Here is a 21131-nt window from a genome sequence, read left to right on the forward strand (position 1 = left end):
TATACATAATATACTTTTATAATATATACTATAACATAAATTACAAATCAAATATTACTTTATAAAATTAAAAATTACCTAAAAGTTTACTTTAAAATTGCAAATAACAAATCATATAATAATACACAATTATGCTTATGTTGATTACATAGTCATGTAATATAAATAATAAATTCTTTAAATTATTTTTAAAAGATTCATCGTACTGCAAATGCCTTCAACACAACTAAGCTATAATCTATTCATAATAACTGCTATATAACTTTAAATGAAGTTTAGAATTTATGGTGTGTGTGCCATAAAATGAACTTGACAATTCAATTACTTAACTAAATAGTAATATTCCAAATGTATTAAAACTGTTCAAAGCCCTTTGACCCAATTATTAACCTATTATAATTAGAATAGATTATAATCTATTATATTATAGCTATGTAATCTAAAGATTATGTCTTAATAAAATAACCAGAATATACACAAAGACTATGTATAAAGTACTCACATATCAACAATATTTTTAAAACACAGGGAAAAACTTAAATATCAAAACAGCAGGGAAATTATTAAATGAATTATAATTCCATTTATAAAATGAAAAACTATAAAGCCATTAAAAAATGATCTTGAGATCTATTTAAGAAGAAAAAAGGTACATGTAATTACTGGGACAAGAATCAGACAACAAATAAAAAAGCAGATAATACTATATCAAATAATCTCAAATTTATTTTTTAAAAAAGAGAAAACAGGAAAAATACATTCAAACTTTGGTTATTTGTAAGTGATGGATATTTCCCCCTACATCTTCCAAGTTTTCTATTATAAGCATGTATTGCTTTTATAATCAAGATAAAATGATATATTATTTAAAAATAGATTCATAATATTGACATTCACAAAGATATACCAGAATCAATAGAATATTCCAAACCTTCATCTTAGTTTAAACGATGATAAAGAGATAAACATTTATTAACTCTCAGAATGACCAGTCTACCTTCTAATACATGATACCACCTACGAATGATCTGTTCTCACCTCCACCACTACCCCAACCCCAATCAAATCTGAATCAGATCAAGTCTCTAGATCTAACCACCAGTCGACAGGAAATACAGGGGACAGAGGAACATGCTAATTAACACAACTAGGACATAATCAGAAAAATCCAAAATGTGAAGCATTCTATAAGACAAACAATCCAGTTCAACAAAAAAACTGCAAGGAAATAAATATGAGAGAACAGTAACCTACAGTTTAAAATAGGCTTAAGAAACATGTCAACTAAATACAATGTCCAAACCTTGTTTGTGTTCTGATTCAATGGAATCAACTATAAAAAAAATTGAGACATTCAGGGACATCTGAACACTCAACAGCTAACCAATATTAACAAACTATTAACATTTTGTTTAGGTGTGATAAATGGTATTGTGATTATGTTTAAAAAAGAATGCTCAGGGCTTCCCTGGTGGCGCAGTGGTTAAGAATCCGCCTGCCAATGCAGGGGACAAGGGTTCGAGCCCTGGTCCGGGAAGATCCCACATGCCACGGAGCAACTAACCCCGTGCGCCACAACTACTGAGCCTGTGCTCTAGAGCCCACATGCCACGAGTCCTTGCTCCGCAACAAGAGAAGCCACCGCAATGAGAAGCCTGTGCACCTCATCGAAGAGTGCCTCCCACTCGCTGCAACTAGAGAAAGCCTGCACGCAGCAACGAAGACCCAACACAGCCAAAAATAAATAAGTAAATAAGTAAAAAAAGAATGCTCAACTTTTAGAGTCATATTAAAAGAAATGAAAAAAACAAGTCTGAAAAAAATGAAGCCTAACAGTTTATTCACAGAACAGTGACGGCATTATATATAAATGGTAAAAAAAAAAAAAAAAAAGTTAAATTATTGTAATAAAATACTGCCTACTTTGGTTACACAGGAGAACATTATAGTATGGTCCTATTTCTGTAAAATAATGTATAAACATATATAATAAGACTTCTGGTGAACTTAACTCTTTCTGTTATACCTTTCTTTGGTTTGTTTTTTAAAAATAATGATCATGAATATTTTAATAATCAGAATAAGAGTGGGATTTTGGGGGTGGGAGTGGTAGGGCTCAGAATTTATCTGCCTCTCCAAAACCTGCTTAATCTAAAATGTTTTAGATTAGACAGGCACTAGCCAAACTGACACATCTATTTTTAAAAAGTGGTTTGATTCTCTATCTAAAGTACAGTAACGAGAGACACAGAATAGAGACTTTTTACCATGTACTCTGTGAATCCCAGAAAGACACAGAACTAGGGGAAAGCTACCCAAGGTCAGACGGATGAAGGAAGGCAAGTGGATGATGATAACTTACCTTGAAGTGAGCGCACAGATGACCTTGCTCCACTGCTCCACCACTGCCGGGTGGTGCCTCCAGTTAGCCACCATCTCCTTGGCTGTTTTCCAGTAAGGAGGTGTTGGGAAGCACCGAGTACAAGCTAGTAACCAAACCTCAAAGAGAACACCAATCAACTTCTCTGCTAGATTCTCAGCAATGCCACCTTACCAACAAAAAGAAAACATCTTTGGCATACTTATTTGTAAAGCAGAGTCTTTAATTCACTGACTTGGGAGAACTGGTCAAAAACTTAAAATAACTGCAATGTTAAGTTTTGACTTTCAAATAATCACTTAACAGAGAGAACAAAAAACTATTCTTAGAAGCTCCTATGAAGGAAATCATGGATATATCAACCCATTATCACTTTGAAAGTTTTCAAGTGGCCCTGCTCGGTTCGTATTGCAGATCTTAATCTTCCAGCAGTGGGACAAGGAGTACAGAGGGAAGAAAGGAAAGGATGAGTGTCTATAATGAACGACTGCTATGAGTCAGTTTCTGTGCACATAGCTCATACACATTAATTCTGCAGGATAGGTATTTATAATCTCTTACCAATTACCGATTATACCCATTTTGAAGATGAGAAAACAGGTTCAGGAAATTTAAGTAACTTGCCCAAGTTCACACAGCCAATAAGTAAAGGAATCAGAACAAATACCCAAGACTTTTTACCTCTAAACTTTGCTATAAAATGCTTCAGGTGTTTGAAAGCGACCCTTCAAGGGAGAAGGAGACAAAGAAGGGAGCCCGAAGGACTGGTACTGGGCAGGACAGAGCCTCAACCATGAAAACAGAGCGGCTCCTCTGTTCCAAGCCCTGGAACTAGGAAGAACAGCAGTGGTCTGTACTCTGCATAGCTCCAAAAGACAAACTTGGGACGAGAAGGAAAAGTTCTAAGGATTCCTATTTCAAATGGGCAAAGATGAAGTTTCAACAATAATAAGTCCCAGAAGTGGATGGACTGCCTGCCTTATGGTGCTGAAATCCCTGCCATGGGGAGTGTGTAGCAGAGAAACACACTATCTGTGTCTGGCCAGCTATCATCAATACCAGACAGGGTATTCCTATTATGGGGTCCCTTGCAACACTAAAATTCTAGGGTTTTTTTAAGATATCTTCCTGGACACTGCATTTGTGTGAGAGCACAAGCACACTCACATGTGTTAGCAAAGGACTACACAGATGAATAAGCAATAAGGGAACTTGGAACTAGAATATCAACTTATTGTCTGTGTATACTGTGCATACAAAGCAGGATGTCTAAAATACACTCTAAAATCTTATAAAATTGGAGGCTTTTTAATGGCTAGGCAATGAATGACATACTGTCATACTTCCAAACAGAACACTTTAAGATTCTGTAGGGTTCATTTGCTAAACAAAATATCTTCTAGCTATCAAGTTTTCAGAGTCTACCTGGGTAACTACTTTGTAATCAGGTACATGAGTTGTTTCGTATATAGGCTCTATCCTAATATACTGAACAAGCTACTGTTACTGTCATTATCAAACATGCACTAATTCACTGAGCCCCTCACTATATTAGCAAAATCATCACTGAAGGTAACATAACTTTCCATTGTGCCTTTGAGGGTTTTCCATTCTAAGAACTGTTCATCTTGGTTTGTCAACTGTAGTGCCAAAATTTAAATCCCCACAGAGTCTACTACTCATTAAGTCTAAAAGTAAACAGATTTGGAGCTCAGAAATAAATTAGAAAAAAAATTAACAAACCTTGAACAGTTGGTGGTGCTAAAAGTATGTCATTAATCTGCAGAAGAAACAACAGTAAGACTTCCCAGGTTTCTCGGGCCATAATGGATGACTCACGGGCCAGTTTCTGAATGGCTCTCAGGACCTGTAAGCATAGTCGGATCTGACTGGAGCCCTGTTCCTGTCTGAAGAAGACAGACAGACATCACTGACAAGCCTTGAGGAGAGAATGCAACAGTTAAGGACAGGCGACTTTTGGACACAGCAAGCAATGACCCAGTGATACTCCCTAACAGCATCAGCAGACAGAATTAGGTGCACCCTCTTCAGTTCAAAGCTACTTCCTCGTCATACAGTTTGGCCCTCTGGGATCTCAGCCTACCACTCTTAAAAAGCCTGAAGAGCTCCTGGGGAGATAGAGGATAATAGAAAGTAAACTTCACCTCTAGATTTTTAGAGGATAATAGAAAGTAAACTTCACCTCTAGATTTTTAGAGAATAGAAAATAAACTTCACCTCTAGATTTTCTAAGTGTGAAATATGCCTGGCGCATACAACAGATACTCAATAGGTTTCTGCTGAATGAATGAGTAAATACCCACAGCCACTTCCGCTGCTCACACAGCAGAATGGCCTTTGTATTCTTTTAAAAAATTTTAAACACACATTTACAAGAATTCTGCATGTGATTTCATAGTGCTCACAAGTCCCTCTGAAGCTAATGTCTGCTACAGAAGAGCCTACAGAATGGAATATCCTAACAGATCCCCAAAACTGACGAGATATAGAGGCAATTGCCTCAGAAATGAGCACATGCTACTGCTGCTCTACAAAAAAAAAGGCAACATAACCCAAGATGGGGGCTCCAAAGGTACCCAAGATACTCCCGAAGAACAGTTTTATAACACTTTTTAGTCCACAGGACCATTTTTCTCCAACAGAATTAGATCAATATCAGGTCCAAGCTCCAGCCCTTATCCCCACTGTCCAAAGTGGATCACCTTGAGAATTTCAAGAATCGTAGTAAACCCACTGCACCAGCAAATGCTGAACTGCCCTCCAGAGTTCTCATGTGAAACCCAAGACAAGTAACTAATACTACTGAAATAAATCTTGAGGCCAAGTTTCTATATATTATGACTCATGTTACAAATTCATAAAACATGTCTGAATGAGAGTAGGGAATCGCAGAGCTGCCTCAAGAAATCCAGAAATTGAAGTGAGTGCCCTTAGAACTCCCATCACAACCTTAGAATAAAGATTCTCAGATTCTGGGCCATGACCCAGAAAACCAGAAACTTACACTGGAGTTGCAAAAAAATGACAACCTTAAGTTTTCCCTAAAGAAGTCGGATCTAAAGTAAAATGATGAGACATTCACTTAGGAAAAGCCAAGAGTCCCCAAGAGCAGGAAGATGTCCCATGTTCAGTTTGATGTGAATCCAGTCCATGGGAAGCCATGAGGCTCAAGCTTGTGTCTGTTGCTCTGGCTACTAAAGAGTAAGAAATACATAACAGCCCCAAACCTCATGTAGCCATGTAAGAGGGAACCCAGAATAAGAAATAAAAATACCACTAGCAGTCCTGGGGGTGACACTCTTGCAAGATGGCAATGACATTAGAAGCCTCCCAAATGGTAACCCAGGCCTACCCACCCCTTCTAGGTACAACCTGCCCAGTGGCAGAAAAGGAAACATCTGCTCCTTAGGTACTGTAGCCTCACTCAGACAGCCTAAATTTAAGAGCAGTGTCCAAGTTTCTACAGCTAAGAGAAACAAGGTAATCTTTACTGAAAAATAAACAGAAAGGTCTAAACACCAAAAATATTCCTTTCCCCTTAATATTTTCAAAAGCAACTTGTGAACTTCAGAAAACTGTTCTAGAACATGGGGTGGTGAATTATGTATGGCCAATGGGTCAAATCTGGCCTGCTATCTGTTTTTGTAAATAAAGTTTTATTGGAACACAACCATGCTCATTTATTTATATATCATCTATGGCTGCTTCCCTACACCAGCAGAGTTGAATAGTTGTGACAGACACCGTATGGCCCACAAAGGCTAAAATATTTACTATATGACTTCACAAAAAGTTTGCCAACCACTGCTTTAGAAGAACATCACATTTTCTAAAGAAGTTTATTTGAGCAATGAAGACACTAATCAATTTTAAACGATGGGTCACTCTTCACTCAATTATGCAAAAAAAAAAAAAAAACAACTGATAGGCAAAAAGAGAAAGGCTACATCCACTCTGACATAATCTCTAGCAAAGTAGTAGAGGCTGTTTCCTCTATTCTGAGTGTTAGTTTTCATAAAAACAACTAAGTAAACTTGATGACAATTTTATGAACTATCTGAATCAAAAAAAAAATGAAACTTCCAGTAATAGGAGATGAGATCATAACTCCCAATATTTAGCACTGAAAATATTCAGCTCCCTAAGACATTACTGGCCATGAGAACTCAGTTCAGCACTCACTCAGAAGTATGCACACACACACACTTTTGAGAAAATAAGCTAACTACCAAACAGTAAGATGAACAGTTTATAAGGTAGTCATGTTTCTCAAAAGAGAAAAGCCAAAGCAAAAGCCTAATTAACTCAAATGTCATTGATTTTTCTCATCAATACAAACTGAGCACTGAGAGTTGGTAAGAGTACAAAGAGGAAAGAAACACAGTGACGGTACTATCCATGAGACTGTCCCACGCACTAAGAAAAAACCTAGTAAATTCGTCTCCTAAATGGGATGACAAGAAAGCATTAAAAGTATTATATCATTTTAGAAGAACCTGCTTAGCCACAAACAATATGTCACTTACTTCCCATCATTTCCTGTTATAATTCTATTTGAAATCAATAAATATAAGCAACCAGCATCTTATTCACCCTAATGTAATACCAGTACTGCTCTAGGTACTGTGGAAGTCCAAACTATATACAACCTAGTTCCTACCCTCAAGTTGGTTAGATGGGGAAATGAGACATACACATTTTAAAAGATAAGCAATAAAACTGGAGAGATACAAGAAGTACACAGGCTCAAAGAAGGTGTGATCACTATGGGCCTGGATGATCAGGTAAGGCTGAATTTAAGATGAACCATCAAGAGAGAGATGTGGACAACTAGGACACATCTAGGACAGGGAGACGAGGATGAGGATGGAAAAAGAGTAGGTAATGATGGAGAAGATCTTTAAGGAGTCTTGGGAGAATGTTTAATTTATAAGTCTGACCAAAGAGCAGGGCTCACGCAGAATTAGCAGCAGCTAATCTGGTTAGGGGCCAGATTACAGCAGGCATTTCACACAAGATAAGGAGTCTACAGGCATACCTCACTGTATTGCACTTCATTCTGTTGCACTTCACAGATACTGCAGTTTTTTTTACAAACTGAAGACTTGTGGCAATCCTGCATTGATTGAGCAAGTCTATCGGCACCATTTTTCCAACTGCATTTGCTCACTTTGTGTCTCTGTGGCACATTTTGGTAATTCTCGCAATATTTTCATTATTATACCTGTTATGGTGATTGTAATTGTTTTGGGGCACTACAAACCACGCCCATATAAGACAGGGAACTTAACTGATAAATGTTGTGTGTGTTCTGACTGCTCCACCGACCGACCAGCCATTTTCCTGCTCGCTCTCTCCCCTCAGGCCTCCCTATTCCCTGAGAGATAGCAATATTAAAATTAGGCCATTTAATAACCCTACAATGGCCTCTAAGTGTTCAAGTGAAAGGAAGAATCATGTCTCTCACTTTAAATCAAAAGCTAGAAACAACAAGGACCTACCTTATAGCACAGGGAACCATATTCAGTACCCTGTAATAACCTATAATGGAAAAGAATCTGAAAAAGAATATACATATATATGTGTGTGTTTATATATGTATGCGTGTGTACACATATATATACAAAAAACTGAATCACTGCTGTACACCAGAATCTAACACAACATTGTAAAAAGGTAGAAATGATTAAGCTTAGTGAGGAAGGCAAGTCAAAAGCCAAGACAGGCTGGAAGCTAGGCCTCTTGCACCAATTAGCCAAATTGTGAATGCAAACGAAAAGTTCTTGAAGGAAATCAAAAGCGCTACTCCAGTGAATACACAAATGATACGAAGAGAAACAGGCTTACTACTGATATGAAGAAAGTTTTAGTGTCTGGATAGAAGATCAAAGCAGCCACAACACTGCCTTAAGCCAAAGCCTAATCCAGAGCAAGCCCCTAACTCTCTTCAGTTCTATAAAGGCTGAGAGCAGTGAGGAAGCTGCAGAAGGAAAGTCTGAAGCCAGCAGAGGCTGGTTCATGAAGTTTAAGGAAATGTCTCCATTTAAAAGAAAAAAAAAGTGCAAGATGAAGCGGCAACTGCTAATGTAAAAGCTGTAGCAAGTTATCCAGAAGATCTTGCCAAGATAATTAGAGTGGCCACACTAAACAACAGATTTTCAATGGAGACAAAACAGCCTACAGCCTTCTATTGGAAGAAGATGCCATCTAGGACTTTCATAGCTAGAGAGAAGTCAACTCCTGGCTTCAAAGGTCAAGCTGACTCTCTGGTTAGGGGCTAATGCAGCTGGTGACTTCAAGTTGAAGCCAATGCTCACTCACCATTCTGAAAATCCTAGGGCCCCTAAAAATTATGCTAAATCTACTCTGCCTGTGCCATATAAATGAAATAAAGCCTGGATGCCAGCACATCTGTTTACAACATTTTAAGCCCACTGGTGAGACCTACTGCTCAGAAGAAAACATGCCTTTCAAAATATTACTGCTCATTAACAATGCACCTGGGTCATCCAAGAGCTCTAATGGATGTGGACAAAGAATGTCACCTGCCATTTCAGTAAACAAACAATATTGTGGCCATAAAGCCATCAGCCACTGCAGCTGCCCCCCCACCCCCATGGTGCACCCTGAGGGGACTTCAGGACAGAGAGAAAGAAAATAGTGGCCCTAGGTAGTTAAGATGCATACCAAAGGAATAATTTCAATGATCCCAAACTCTTGCAGCTTCCCATACACAGAAAGGCACTAAAATCATTAACTTGAGATGTCTGTTTTTTGATTAGCAGTAATCTTTTGATGTTCCACTACACAGTTTTGTTTTTTTCCCAGCAAAACTCCTATACATCCTCGCTCCTCCCTTACCTCTCTAGAACAGCCCCTCAGAACTGAGAAACAGTATCCGGGCTATAGTCTTCAGTAAGTCCGCCGAATATAACATAATTCTCAACTTTTCGACTGTGCATTTTTTTCAGTCAACACTGAGATGTACAACAAGATTAATGTTTGCCTGCTAACCCAAAATCCATTCTGCTGCCCACGGATCAATTCCGACTTTCAAGTTTTATTATTTAAGAAATACATTTCTTAAGACTATAGCTGCCACAGACAGCGATTCCTCTGATGGATCTGGGCAAAGGAAATTGAAAACCCTCTGGCAAGGATTCACCATTCTAAATAGCATTAAGAATATTTATGTCATGGGAAGAGATCAAAACATCAATATTAATAAGAGTCTGGAAGAAGCTGATTTCAACCCTCACGGATGACTTTGAGGAGCTCAAGACTTCAGTGGTGGAAGTAAATGCAGATGTGGCAGAAATAATAAGAGAACTAAAATCAGAAGTGGAGCGCGAAGATGTGACTGAATTGCTGCAATCTCATAATAAAACTTTAATGGAAGAGGAGTTGCTTCTGATGGATGAGCAGAGAAAGTGGTTTCCTGAGATGGAATCTACTCCCGGTGAAGATGCTGTGAAAATTATTGAAATAACAACAAAGAATTTAGAATATTACATAAACTTAGTTGATAAAGCAGCAGCAGGGTCTGAGAGGATTAACTCCAATTTTGAAAGTACTGTAGGTAAAATGCTATCAAACAACATTGCATGCTACAGACAAATCGTTCGTGAACTGAAGAGTAAATCAATGTGGCAGACTTCACTGCTGTCTTATTTTAACACATCGCCACAGCCACCCAAGCTTCAGCAACCACCACCCTGATCAGTCAGCAGCCATCGCATTGAGGCAGAACCCTCCACCAGCAAAAAGATTTCAGTTCACTAAAGGCTCAGATGGTTAGCATTTTTCAGCAATGCTAGTATTTTTTAATCAAGATATGTAATTGTTTTTTTAGACATAATGCTATTGCATATTTACAGACTACAGTATAGTATAAAAACTTTTACGCACTGGGAAACCAAAATATTCATGTGACTTGCTTTATTTCAATGATCGCTTTATTGTGGTGGTCTGCAACCAAACCTGCAATATCTTGAGGTATGTTTGTACAAATGATCCTATAGACCAGAGCTCTTAATGGAGATTCCTCTTTTTTAATTCAGATTTTTCCAAAGTAATCTTCCTTCTAAATTTAAAAAGTTAAAATTTACAGGGCTGGTTTTTGGATGATTCAAAGTCCTCATCATCTGACGATCAAAACCCCTAACCAGAACTTTTCCAAAAGGAGGGAAGCCCACTTGCCCCTTCCACAGACAAAAAAACAGCTGAAAACAGATTTTTCTCAAAGGAAATCCCTACAAATAGGTAGGCAACTAATGCTCTCTTCTCCATTATTTTCTATATTTCCAAAATTCTTTATAGTGACATATAATTCTTTTAGAATGGGAAAAAAATGTTTTAGGCACAAGTAAGGCAATCTTACATTACAATATTTAAGGTCTCTGCCGCAGAGATAGGGGAAAAACTCAGTAACAAACTGTCAAGAGTATTCTTTTGGTCTACTACAAATGTGCCTATAATTTCAAATCTGCTTACTTCAATGTCTTCATTCTCTCATAAGAAAGATTCATTTTAAGGTAGATGGCTTAGTCGCCATTAGCTTAAGTGGAGACAAGAATTATGTTAGGCAAAAGTATGGGTTTTTTTGACTGGAAGGGAAAGGGGTCACAGTATTTTAACATCTAATAGCTATCAGATCTTAGAAGCAAAGCCAAAAGCCATTAAAATGAACACACACTTGTTAAAAAGTCCTAGTAAACATTATATAAGCCCATCTCTCTCATTCATATTAACACACTCTTTAACTGAACAAGTAATGAAAGTTACTGTTCAAAGGTCTAACAATGAAATCAGTTCCTATAATATAAAATAGTAACACTGATGAGTAGTTTATTATGATCCTAATAACAGGCCAGATAGACTAGTATAGCTTACCTTGGTACAAAAAGATTCTGCAGGTGTTTTAGTATACTTTGAACATATAGATTAGGCTCTTTAATGACTGGCAATGGAATAGAATCTTTCGGCAACACTAAAGCCATAATCCAGTCAGTATATACATCAACACAATATTTTACAGTCTCTCCGTCCAATGGAAGGGTCAGTCCATAGCAAATTACTTCCATGGTCCATTTTACCTAAACAAAAGAAAATATACATATAGAATTATTACACATTCCTATCTGTATATCAGTAGATTGCTTTAAAATGTTAACCTCTTATTGTCAAAAACCTCTCAACTGAAGTATATTCATCTCAACATACATCAGATTAATTCTACAGAATGTACTTTCCATGTATAAGACATAATCAGGGGGCTTCCCTGGTGGTGCAGTGGTTGAGAGTCTGCCTGCCGATGCAGGGGACATGGGTTTGTGCCCCGGTCCGGGAAGATCCCACATGCTGCGGAGTGGCTGGGCCCGTGAGCCATGGCCGCTGAGCCTGCGCGTCCGGAGCCTGTGCTCCGCGACGGGAGAGGCCACAACAGTGAGAGGTCCGCGTACCGCAAAAAAAAAAAAAAAGACATAGACAACGTTTCCTAAGCAAAAGATTTAAGAAGAAAATAAATTAGTTATTTCTAATTAAGCCTATGTTGGCTTTCACTCCTTAAATATTATTATTGTTTGCTCTGTAAAATAAAAAGTACAGGTCATCTTGATTTTCCATAGAGATCGGAGGCACAGAAATAGAAAATTTTAGATATTTTTCTCCATTACATAAATTTAATTATATTCCATTTCCAGATTATGCAACTTTAACAAACAACAAGAAGGAAGATGAACTGCCCAACTCTTATTTTGTGACTATTTTCATTGGCAAAGAAAACAATATTTTAAATGGAAGGCCAAGAACAAACAGAGGTCAGAAGGGACTGAAGCTGGGTAAGATCTTAAAAAGGCACTTGGCTGCACTAAACGAGTTCCAGCCTCCTGACCTGTCTGAATCACAGGGTCCAAGAGAAGGTGCCTAAGAGACTGCTGACCCACTGCTTGCAGTCATGAACGAATAAGGCACAATGAGAAAGGGGAAATGGCCTAATTTGCAAAAGAGGATGAAACTATATTCCAGATAATGTAGACTGGAAAGTTTAAGTGAATTCCAGACAAAACTCTGGGACAAATTACTAAGCAGATGATCAGTGAGCACTTATGAAAGGGAAGCAGGGTCACTGAGAACCAGCCTGCTCAAAAAGAACAAGTCATGCCAGACAAGCTTCATTCCTTTATTAAGAGGGTTACTATGAAGGCAGCTGACAAATGTAGAAACCTGGCACTGATTTAAAACCAGTTTCTGAGGTACTTTCATAAATATTATCTAAACATCAAAATAACTGGTGTGAGAGGGCAAACTATCCTCACTTTATTTTTATTTTTTATTTTTATTTTCTGGCCACACTGCATGGCTCGTGGGATCTTAGTCCCCCAACTAGGGATCAAATGTGTACCCCCTGCAGTGGGAGCATGAAGTCTTAACCACTGGACCGCCAGGGAAGTCCCCATCCTCATTTCATACATAAGAAAACTGAAGTTTAGCAAATTAAGCAATTTGGACCATGGCACTCGTTTGGAAATGCTGGAGCTGAAAATCTGATCCCTGGTCTTCCAACCAGAAATCTAAAGCTATTCTCACCATGCCATTAACAGCCTTCTCTGGCAAAAGGGGAACTGGGCTTTAACAAGAAATTTGGTCCTTGTGGACAAGATGGAAAGATACAGCCCAGAAGGAGGTAGAATGGTTGGATTTGTAACTGGTCAAAATAACATGGGAGAATAGCAGTGGATTACTGTACCAAGATCATTTTGGAAGAAGATGCCCAATGGCATGCCAAAGTCTCTGCCAAGATTTTAACTTGGAGAAAAACAGATTACATGCTGACCATTTGTAGATATCACAAAGCTAAAAAAAAACAACTAACTTGTTAAATAGAAATTCAGGATTCAAAAAGATTATAACAGCTTTGGGCTTCCCTGGTGGTGCAGTGGTTAAGAATTCGCCTGCCAATGCAGGGGACACGGGTTCAAGCCCTGGTCCCGGAAGATCCCACATGCCGTGGAGCACTTACGTGCACCACAACTACTGAGCCTGCGCTCTAGAGCCTGTGAGCCACAACTACTGAAGCCCGTGCACCACAACTACTGAAGCCCGCATGCCTAGAGCCTGTGCTTCACAACTAGAGGAGCCACCCCAATAAGAAGCCCATGCACCGCAATGAAGAGTAGACCCTGCTCGCCACAACTAGAGAAAGCCCGCGCACAGCAACGAAGACCCAACGCAGCCAAACATAAATAAATAAAATAATTTAAAAAAAAGATTATAATAGCTTAAAACTAAAGCTGAATCTAACAAGATAAATACATGTACTGAAATTTCTAACCTCAGAACTACAAAGGCTAAGGGTAGAAAATACATAACAACAATATAATATAATAGAAAGTAACATATAACAGCAATAAATGTTAAAAGTGACTATAAAAACACAGTGAAGCTGTGACAAATGAGGTGGGAAGGGGTATGGAGGGGGTGGGATTTAGCTGAACAAGAGAAAGAATTTTAAAACAGGTTGCAAGTCCCTAATTATCACAGGAAAGACTAAGGAGAAGGTATCTTTGGTAATTCACACAATAGTTCAATTGTATAATTCGAGAGGACACTGGATTCAAGACCTATTCTCTCATATCCTTTTGAGGGTAGGAAAGGAGAAAAAACAAGGGCTGCACTGAGCACCTTTATCTACTCACATGCCATCTCTTCCCAGGAGAGGGCAGAAGGAATTACAGACACCAAGAAGAGAGTGTGCAGGACAAGTCCTGGTCCTTGGGGTAAGTCTCTGCCAGGGCACTCTGAGAAGAAAATGCTCCTCAGTATGAGGGGCTTCCCCTTTGGCAACCCAGGCTCTTTGGTCTACAGAGGGTAAATAAAATACTTCCTGAGCTATAAACCTTAGTCTCCTAACTAGAGTTGTCTTATATCTAGATTAAGCCTAATCTCTCCTTCACAAGAAATCAAAATGTAAGTGAAAAACGGTGCGGTGTCTGAGAAACAGGTAAACCCAAAGCCTAAAGGTTGTATGAACGTCCTCAAGCACAGGGGACAAGTTCTAATCCTGATCTTAGCCAGACCTCATACTAGCAAGCTCTGTATCACTCCATTCTCAGGGCCCCTTCATGACTCCCCACTGGCAACTTAACTTCAGCCCCGTCCCCTGAACCCAAGAACAGAGGACCAGCTCTAGGCCAAGCCACTCCAAAAGCTCCTCATCTTTAGGAACAGCAAACACAACCCCCATTCCAACCACGTGGGCTCACAGCTATACAGACTTAGCTGCTCTGTAGCACTCTTAAACCTAGAAGTCAGACAAGGGTAGACTGGGATGGAGACAGCGGGAGAGCCTCAAGTGCAGCACACATGTGTAGCCTGAAGACAACACAAGATGGGCCTTCAGTCAGAGGCCATCTAGACGTAGGAATGAAGACCTTCCAAACACAACCTCTGAATGGAAATCTGAAGACTAAGCCTAAAACTTAGGGAAAGGGACCTGACAGGGGAGTCTCTGTCTCAGCTCACAGCTCAAGTGGAGAACTGGGTCCAGCTAGCAGGAAGTCCCAACAGCACAATGGTACAACCTATTCCTCATAACTCCCACAGACTCTGGGCCCCGACCCTCAACCCAAATAGGGTCAAATTAAGACGTCACACTACACTGAGCAGAAATCCACTTAAAAAGACAATGCTAGACAAATTATTCTGTAACAAACTTATATTTTCACAGAGTAGAATGAAATGAAAAAACACTTACTTCTTTGTCAGTTTTCAACAAACTCTCACCACCAGCCGCTGAAAGGGTACCTAAGGCCTGCCCGAGAGGATGAACCACCGCATTGGCCACCTCTCGCCCAACGCTCTCTGGATAGCTGTGTAGCACGCTGGTGTGGCCCTGATCATTCTGAATCACCAAATGCAGCGACCTCCACTCAGAGTACATCGTGCCGCTAAAGGACTATCCAAATGGCACCTGAAAAGACAAAAGAGAATTACAAGTCAAACTATATTGTTGCAAACTAATAAAACTTAGTAAAATACATATTTACCCTACATAGCAAGATAAAGAAGCTGTAAATATATTGCCTTGAGAAGACTGAGGAAAAAAAACATTTAAATGTCTTGAGAATGTCCTAAATAGCCTCTTAGTGAGATCAGGTAGGAAAGGCAGACCCTGGGAAGCAGCTCTCTGAGCACCTCCCCAAAAGAGCCCTCAGAAGCCCAGAGTAGAGCTGGGGCAGATGATCACCGTGCAAGGGGATAAAATAATCAAATTTGGTACACTCACAGCATGAGGGAACCTTCTACATTTCATGTTCCAGAATAGAAAAAGACAGAAGAAGGGTATGCTCTAAGTAGGAAAGGGAGACAAAGGAAAGGGTTTACTCTAGGTCCCAGATTTTTCAGTCAACAGTTTCCAAGTACCTATTACTTGCTAGAAACATACCCCTGCAATTTCCCACCAATGCCCTCAAATCAGACATAAAATTCTTTGAGAATATTTCATTCTCTACAGCAGTGGCATACATTCTTCTGGTAATGGGTCCCCTGGAAGTCAATGTCCTTCAGAAAACATGTAAAGACCTGCCACTTACTGAGCATTTACTACATACTACTCATGAAATCACACAACTCTATGAAAATTAAATAATGCTATCCCTAATTCACAGATGAAAAAACTGAGGCATAGAGAGGTCTGCTGCTTCCCTGAGGCTTCACAACTATAACATGGTAGAGGTGGGTTTTGAGTCCACATCTGTTGGGCTCCAGGGACCATGCTCTTAACTATAGCATGTACTGCCCCTCACTAACCTATACATTATCCATGACATGTCCTGCTTTTCCCTATGCTGTATATTCTCCATGAAAAGACATCTAAGTCTACCATACAAACGAGAAACTTTAGCCACAGAAAACATATCTATATGAATGCAATGTAAATATTACAATCATAAATGCCATACTCATGACTAGAATCAAGGATGGTTAGTCCTTTCCAATTAATTTCTATTAACTTTCATTTTCTACTTGCTCTGAAATCTGTTTGCCCAGCCAGCAGAGTTTAAGGATACATTTAAGCTTTAAAAAGTTCTATCCCTTAAACTAGTTTTTCTTCAAACTGGTAGCTTTGTTTAATTTGATCTTACATTCCAGCTATCTTACATTTATCCTCATTCCAGTTCAATAAGTATCAGTGTTTTTCAAGAGGATATGGTCCTCCTCTGAACCAAGAGGCCCTGAAAATGGGAAGGCAGAAAGGATGCACCAGAATCGAACAAGGTACCTACAATGTGAAGGATGGGTGGATGCGACTGACTGTTAAAGTTGCCTCAATTTCCTTAGGATTTATAAGGAACCCCCCTAAGGATATCCTGATGTTCCCCCTGCCCCCAGCACCACCGCCCTAAAATAAGCACTCTCAAAAACGGACAGGAAAATTTGTGGCCCTGAACCAAGATGACGGAGTAGAAGGACGTGCTCTCACTCCCTCTTGTGAGAACACCAGAATGACAACTAGCTTGCTGGACAATCATCAACACAAAGACACTGGAACTCACCAAAAAAGATACCCCACATTCAAAGACAACGGAGAAGCTGCAATGAGACGGAGGGAGGGGCACAGTCACAGTAAAATCAAATCCCATAACTGCCGGGTGGGTGACTCACAGACTGGAGAACATTTATACCACAGAAGTCCACCCACTGGAGTGAAGGTTCTGAGCCCCACGTCAGGCTTCCCAACCTGGGGGTCCAGCAACGGGAGGAGGAATTCCTAGAGAATCAGATTTTGGAGGCCAGCGGGATTTGATTGCAGGACTTTGACAGGACTGGGGGAAAGAGAGACTCCACTCTTGGAGGGCACACACAAAGTAGTGTGCACATCGGGACCCAGGGGAAGGAGCAGTGACCCCAGGGGAGACTGAACCAGACCTACCTGCTAGTGTTGGAGGGTCTCCTGCAGAGGCGGGGGGTGGTTGTGGCTCACCGTGGGGACAAGGACACTGGCAACAGAAGTTCTGGGAAGTACTCCTTGGCGTGATCCCTCCCAGAGTCCACCATTAGCCCCACCAAAGAGCCCAGGTAGGCTCCAGTGTTAGGGTGCCTCAGGCCAAACAACCACAGGGAGGGAATCCAGCCCCACATACCAGCAGTCAAGTGGATTAAAGTTTTACAGAGTTCTGCCCACCAGAGCACCAGTCAGCTCTACCCACCACCAGTCCCTCCCAACAGGAAACTTGCACAAGCCTCTCAGATAGCCTCATCCACCAGAGGGCGGACAGCAGAAGCAAGAAGAACTACAATCCTGCAGCCTGTGGAACAAAAACCACATTCACAGAAAGATGGACAAGATGAAAAGGCGGAAGGCTATGTACCAGATGAAGGAACAAGATAAAACCCCAGAAAAACAACTAAATGAAGTGGAGATAGGCAACCTTCCAGAAAAAGAATTCAGAATAACGATAGTGAAGATGATCCAGGACCTCGGAAAAAGAATGCAGGCAAAGATCGAGAAGGTGCAAAAAATGTTTAACAAAGACCTAGAAGAATTAAAGAACAAAAAAACAGAGATGAACAATAACTGAAATGAAAACTACACTAGAAGGAATCAATAGCAGAATAACTGAGGCAGAAGAACGAATAAGTGACCTGGAAGACGGAATGGTGGAATGCACTGCTGCGGAACAGAATAAAGAAAAAAGAATGAAAAGAAATGAAAACAGCCTAAGAACCTCTGGGACAACATTAAACTCAACAACATTCGCATTATAGGGGTCCTAGAAGGAGAAGAGAGAGAGAAAGGACCAGAGAAAATATATGAAGAGGTTATAGTCGAAAAGTTCCCTAACATGGGAAAGGAAATAGCCACCCAAGTCCAGGAAGCACAGCGAGTCCCATACAGGATAAACCCAAGGAGAAACACATGGAGACACACAGTAATCAAATTGGCAAAAGTTAAAGACAAAGAAAAATTATTGAAAGCAGCAAGGGAAAAACGACAAATAACATACAAGGGAACTCCCATAAGGTTAACAGCTGATTTCTCAGCAGAAACTCTACAAGCCAGAAGAGAGCGGCATGATATACTTAAAGTGATGAAAGGGAAGAACCTACAACCAAGATTACTCTATCCAGCAAGGATCTCATTCAGATTCAATGGAGAAATCAAAAGCTTTACAGACAAGCAAAAGCTAAGAGAATTCAGCACCACCAAACCAGCTCTACAACAAATGCTAAAGGAACTTCTCTAAGTGGGAAACACAAGAGAAGAAAAGGACCTACAAAAACAAACCCAGAACAATTAAGAAAATGGTCATAGGAACATACATATCGATAATTACCTTAAACGTGAATGGGTTAAATGCTCCAACCAAAAGACACAGGCTAACTAAATGGATACAAAAACAAGACCCATATATATGCTGTCTACAAGAGACCCATTTCAGACCTAGGGACACATACAAACTGAAAGTGAGGGGATGGAAAAAGATATTCCATGCAAATGGAAATCAAAAGAAAGCTGGAGTAGCAATACTCATATCAAATAAAATAGACTTTAAAATAATGTTATAAGAGACAAGGAAGGACACTACATAATGATGAAAGGATCAATCCAAGAAGAAGATATAACAATTATAAATATATATGCACCCAACATAGGAGCACTCAATACATAAGGCAACTGCTAACAGCTAAAAAAGAGAAAATAGACAGTAATACAATAATAGTTGGGGACTTTAACACCTCACTTACACTAATGGACAGATCAACCAAAATGAAAATAAATAAAGAAACAGAAGCTTTAAATGACACAATAGACCAGATAGATTTAATTGATATTTATAGGACATTCCATCCAAAAACAGCAGATTACACTTTCTTCTCAAGTGCACACAGAACATTCTCCAGGATAGATCACATCTTGGGTCACAAATCAAGCCTCAGTAAATTTAAGAAAATTGAAATTATATCTAGCATCATTTCTGACAACGCTATGAGATTAGAAATCAATTACAGGGAAAAAAACGTAAAAAACACAAACACATGGAGGCTAAACAATACGTTACTAAATAACCAAGAAATCACTGAAGAAATCAAAGAGGAAATCAAAAAATACCTAGAGACAAATGACAATGAACACACAGAGAATCCAAAACCTATGGGATGCAGCAAAAGCAGTTCTAAGAGGGAAGTTTATAGCTATACAAGCCTACCTCAAGAAACAAGAAACATTTCAAACAAACAATCTAACCTTACACCTAAAGGAACTACAGAAAGAAGAACAAACAAAACACAAAGTTATCAGAAGGAAAGAAATCATAAAGATCAGAGCAGAAATAAATGAAATAGAAACAAAGGAAACAAGAGCAAAGATGAATAAAACAAAAAGCTGGTTCTTTGAGAAGATAAACAAAATTGATAAACCATTAGCCAGATTCATCAAGAAAAAGAGGGAGAGGACTCAAATCAATAAAACTAGAAATGAAAAAGGAGAAGTTACAACAGACACCATAGAAATACAAAGCATCCTAAGAGACTACTACAAGCAACTCTATGCCAATGAAATGGACGACCTGGGAGAAATGGACAAATTCTCAGAAAGGTATAACCTTCCAAGACTGAACCAGGAAGAAATAGAAAATATGAACAGACCAAACACAAGTAATGAAATTGAAACTGTGATTAAAACTCTTCCAACAAACAAAAGTCCAGGACCAGATGGTTTCACAGGTGAATTCTATCAAACATTTAGAGAAGAGCTAACACCCACCCTTCTCAAACTCTTCCAAAAAACTGCAGAGGAAGGAACACTCCCAAACTCATTCTATGAGGCCACCATCACCCTGATACCAAAACCAGACCAAGATACTACCAAAAAAGGAAATTACAGACCAATATCACTCATGAATATAGATGCAAAAATCCTCAACAAAATACTAGCAAACAGAATCCAACAACACATTAAAAGGATCATACACCATGATCAAGTGGGATTTATCCCAGGGATGCAAGGATTCTTCAATATACGCAAATCAGTCAATGTAATACACCATACTAACAAACTGAAGAAGAAAAACCATCATCTCAATAGATGCCGAAAAAGCTTCTGACAAAATTCAACACCCATTTATGATAAAAACTCTCCAGAAAGTGGGCACAGAGGGAACCTACCTCAAAATAATAAAGGCCATATATGACAAACCCACAGCAAACATCATTCTCAATGGTGAAAAACTGAAAGCATTTCCTCTAAGATCAGGAACAAGACAAGGATGTCCACTCTCGCCACTATTATTCAACATAGTTTTGCAAATCCTAGCCACGGCAATCAGAGAGGAAAAAGAAATAAAAGGAATACAAAGTGGAAAAGAAGAAGTAAAACTGTCACTCTTTGCAGATGACGTACTATACATAGAGAATCCTAAAGATACCACCAGAAAACTACTAGAGCTAATCAACGAATCTGGTAAGGTTGCAGGATACAAAATTAATGCACAGAAATCTCTTGCATTCCTATACACTAATGATGAAAAATCTGAAAGAGAAATTAAGGAAACACTCCCATTTACCATTGCAACAAAAAGAATAAAATACCTAGGAATAAACCTACCTAGGGAGACAAAAGATCTGTATGCGAAAACTATAAGACACTGATGAAAGAAATTAAAGATGATACCAACAGATGGAGAGATATACCATGTTCTTGGATTGGAAGAATCAATATTGTGAAAAT

General features: G+C 39.2%; 1 protein-coding gene across 3 annotated transcripts in view; it reads right to left on the bottom strand.

The window, feature by feature from the left end:
• The window catches only part of RALGAPB (Ral GTPase activating protein non-catalytic subunit beta), a 100860-nt gene that overhangs the window by 65840 nt on the left and 13889 nt on the right, over positions 1–21131 (bottom strand). For all 3 annotated transcript variants that reach the window (XM_032604290.1, XM_032604292.1, XM_032604291.1), the window contains 4 exons: positions 15156–15371; positions 11294–11496; positions 4124–4287; positions 2363–2549 (listed from right to left, as the gene is read on the bottom strand). In XM_032604290.1, the coding sequence (XP_032460181.1) occupies positions 2363–2549; positions 4124–4287; positions 11294–11496; positions 15156–15341 (740 nt within the window). In that variant the 5' untranslated portion in view covers positions 15342–15371. The remainder of the gene's footprint in view (positions 1–2362; positions 2550–4123; positions 4288–11293; positions 11497–15155; positions 15372–21131) is intronic.

The sequence above is a fragment of the Phocoena sinus genome, chromosome 15 (assembly GCF_008692025.1).
Source record: "Phocoena sinus isolate mPhoSin1 chromosome 15, mPhoSin1.pri, whole genome shotgun sequence".
NCBI lineage: Eukaryota > Metazoa > Chordata > Mammalia > Artiodactyla > Phocoenidae > Phocoena > Phocoena sinus.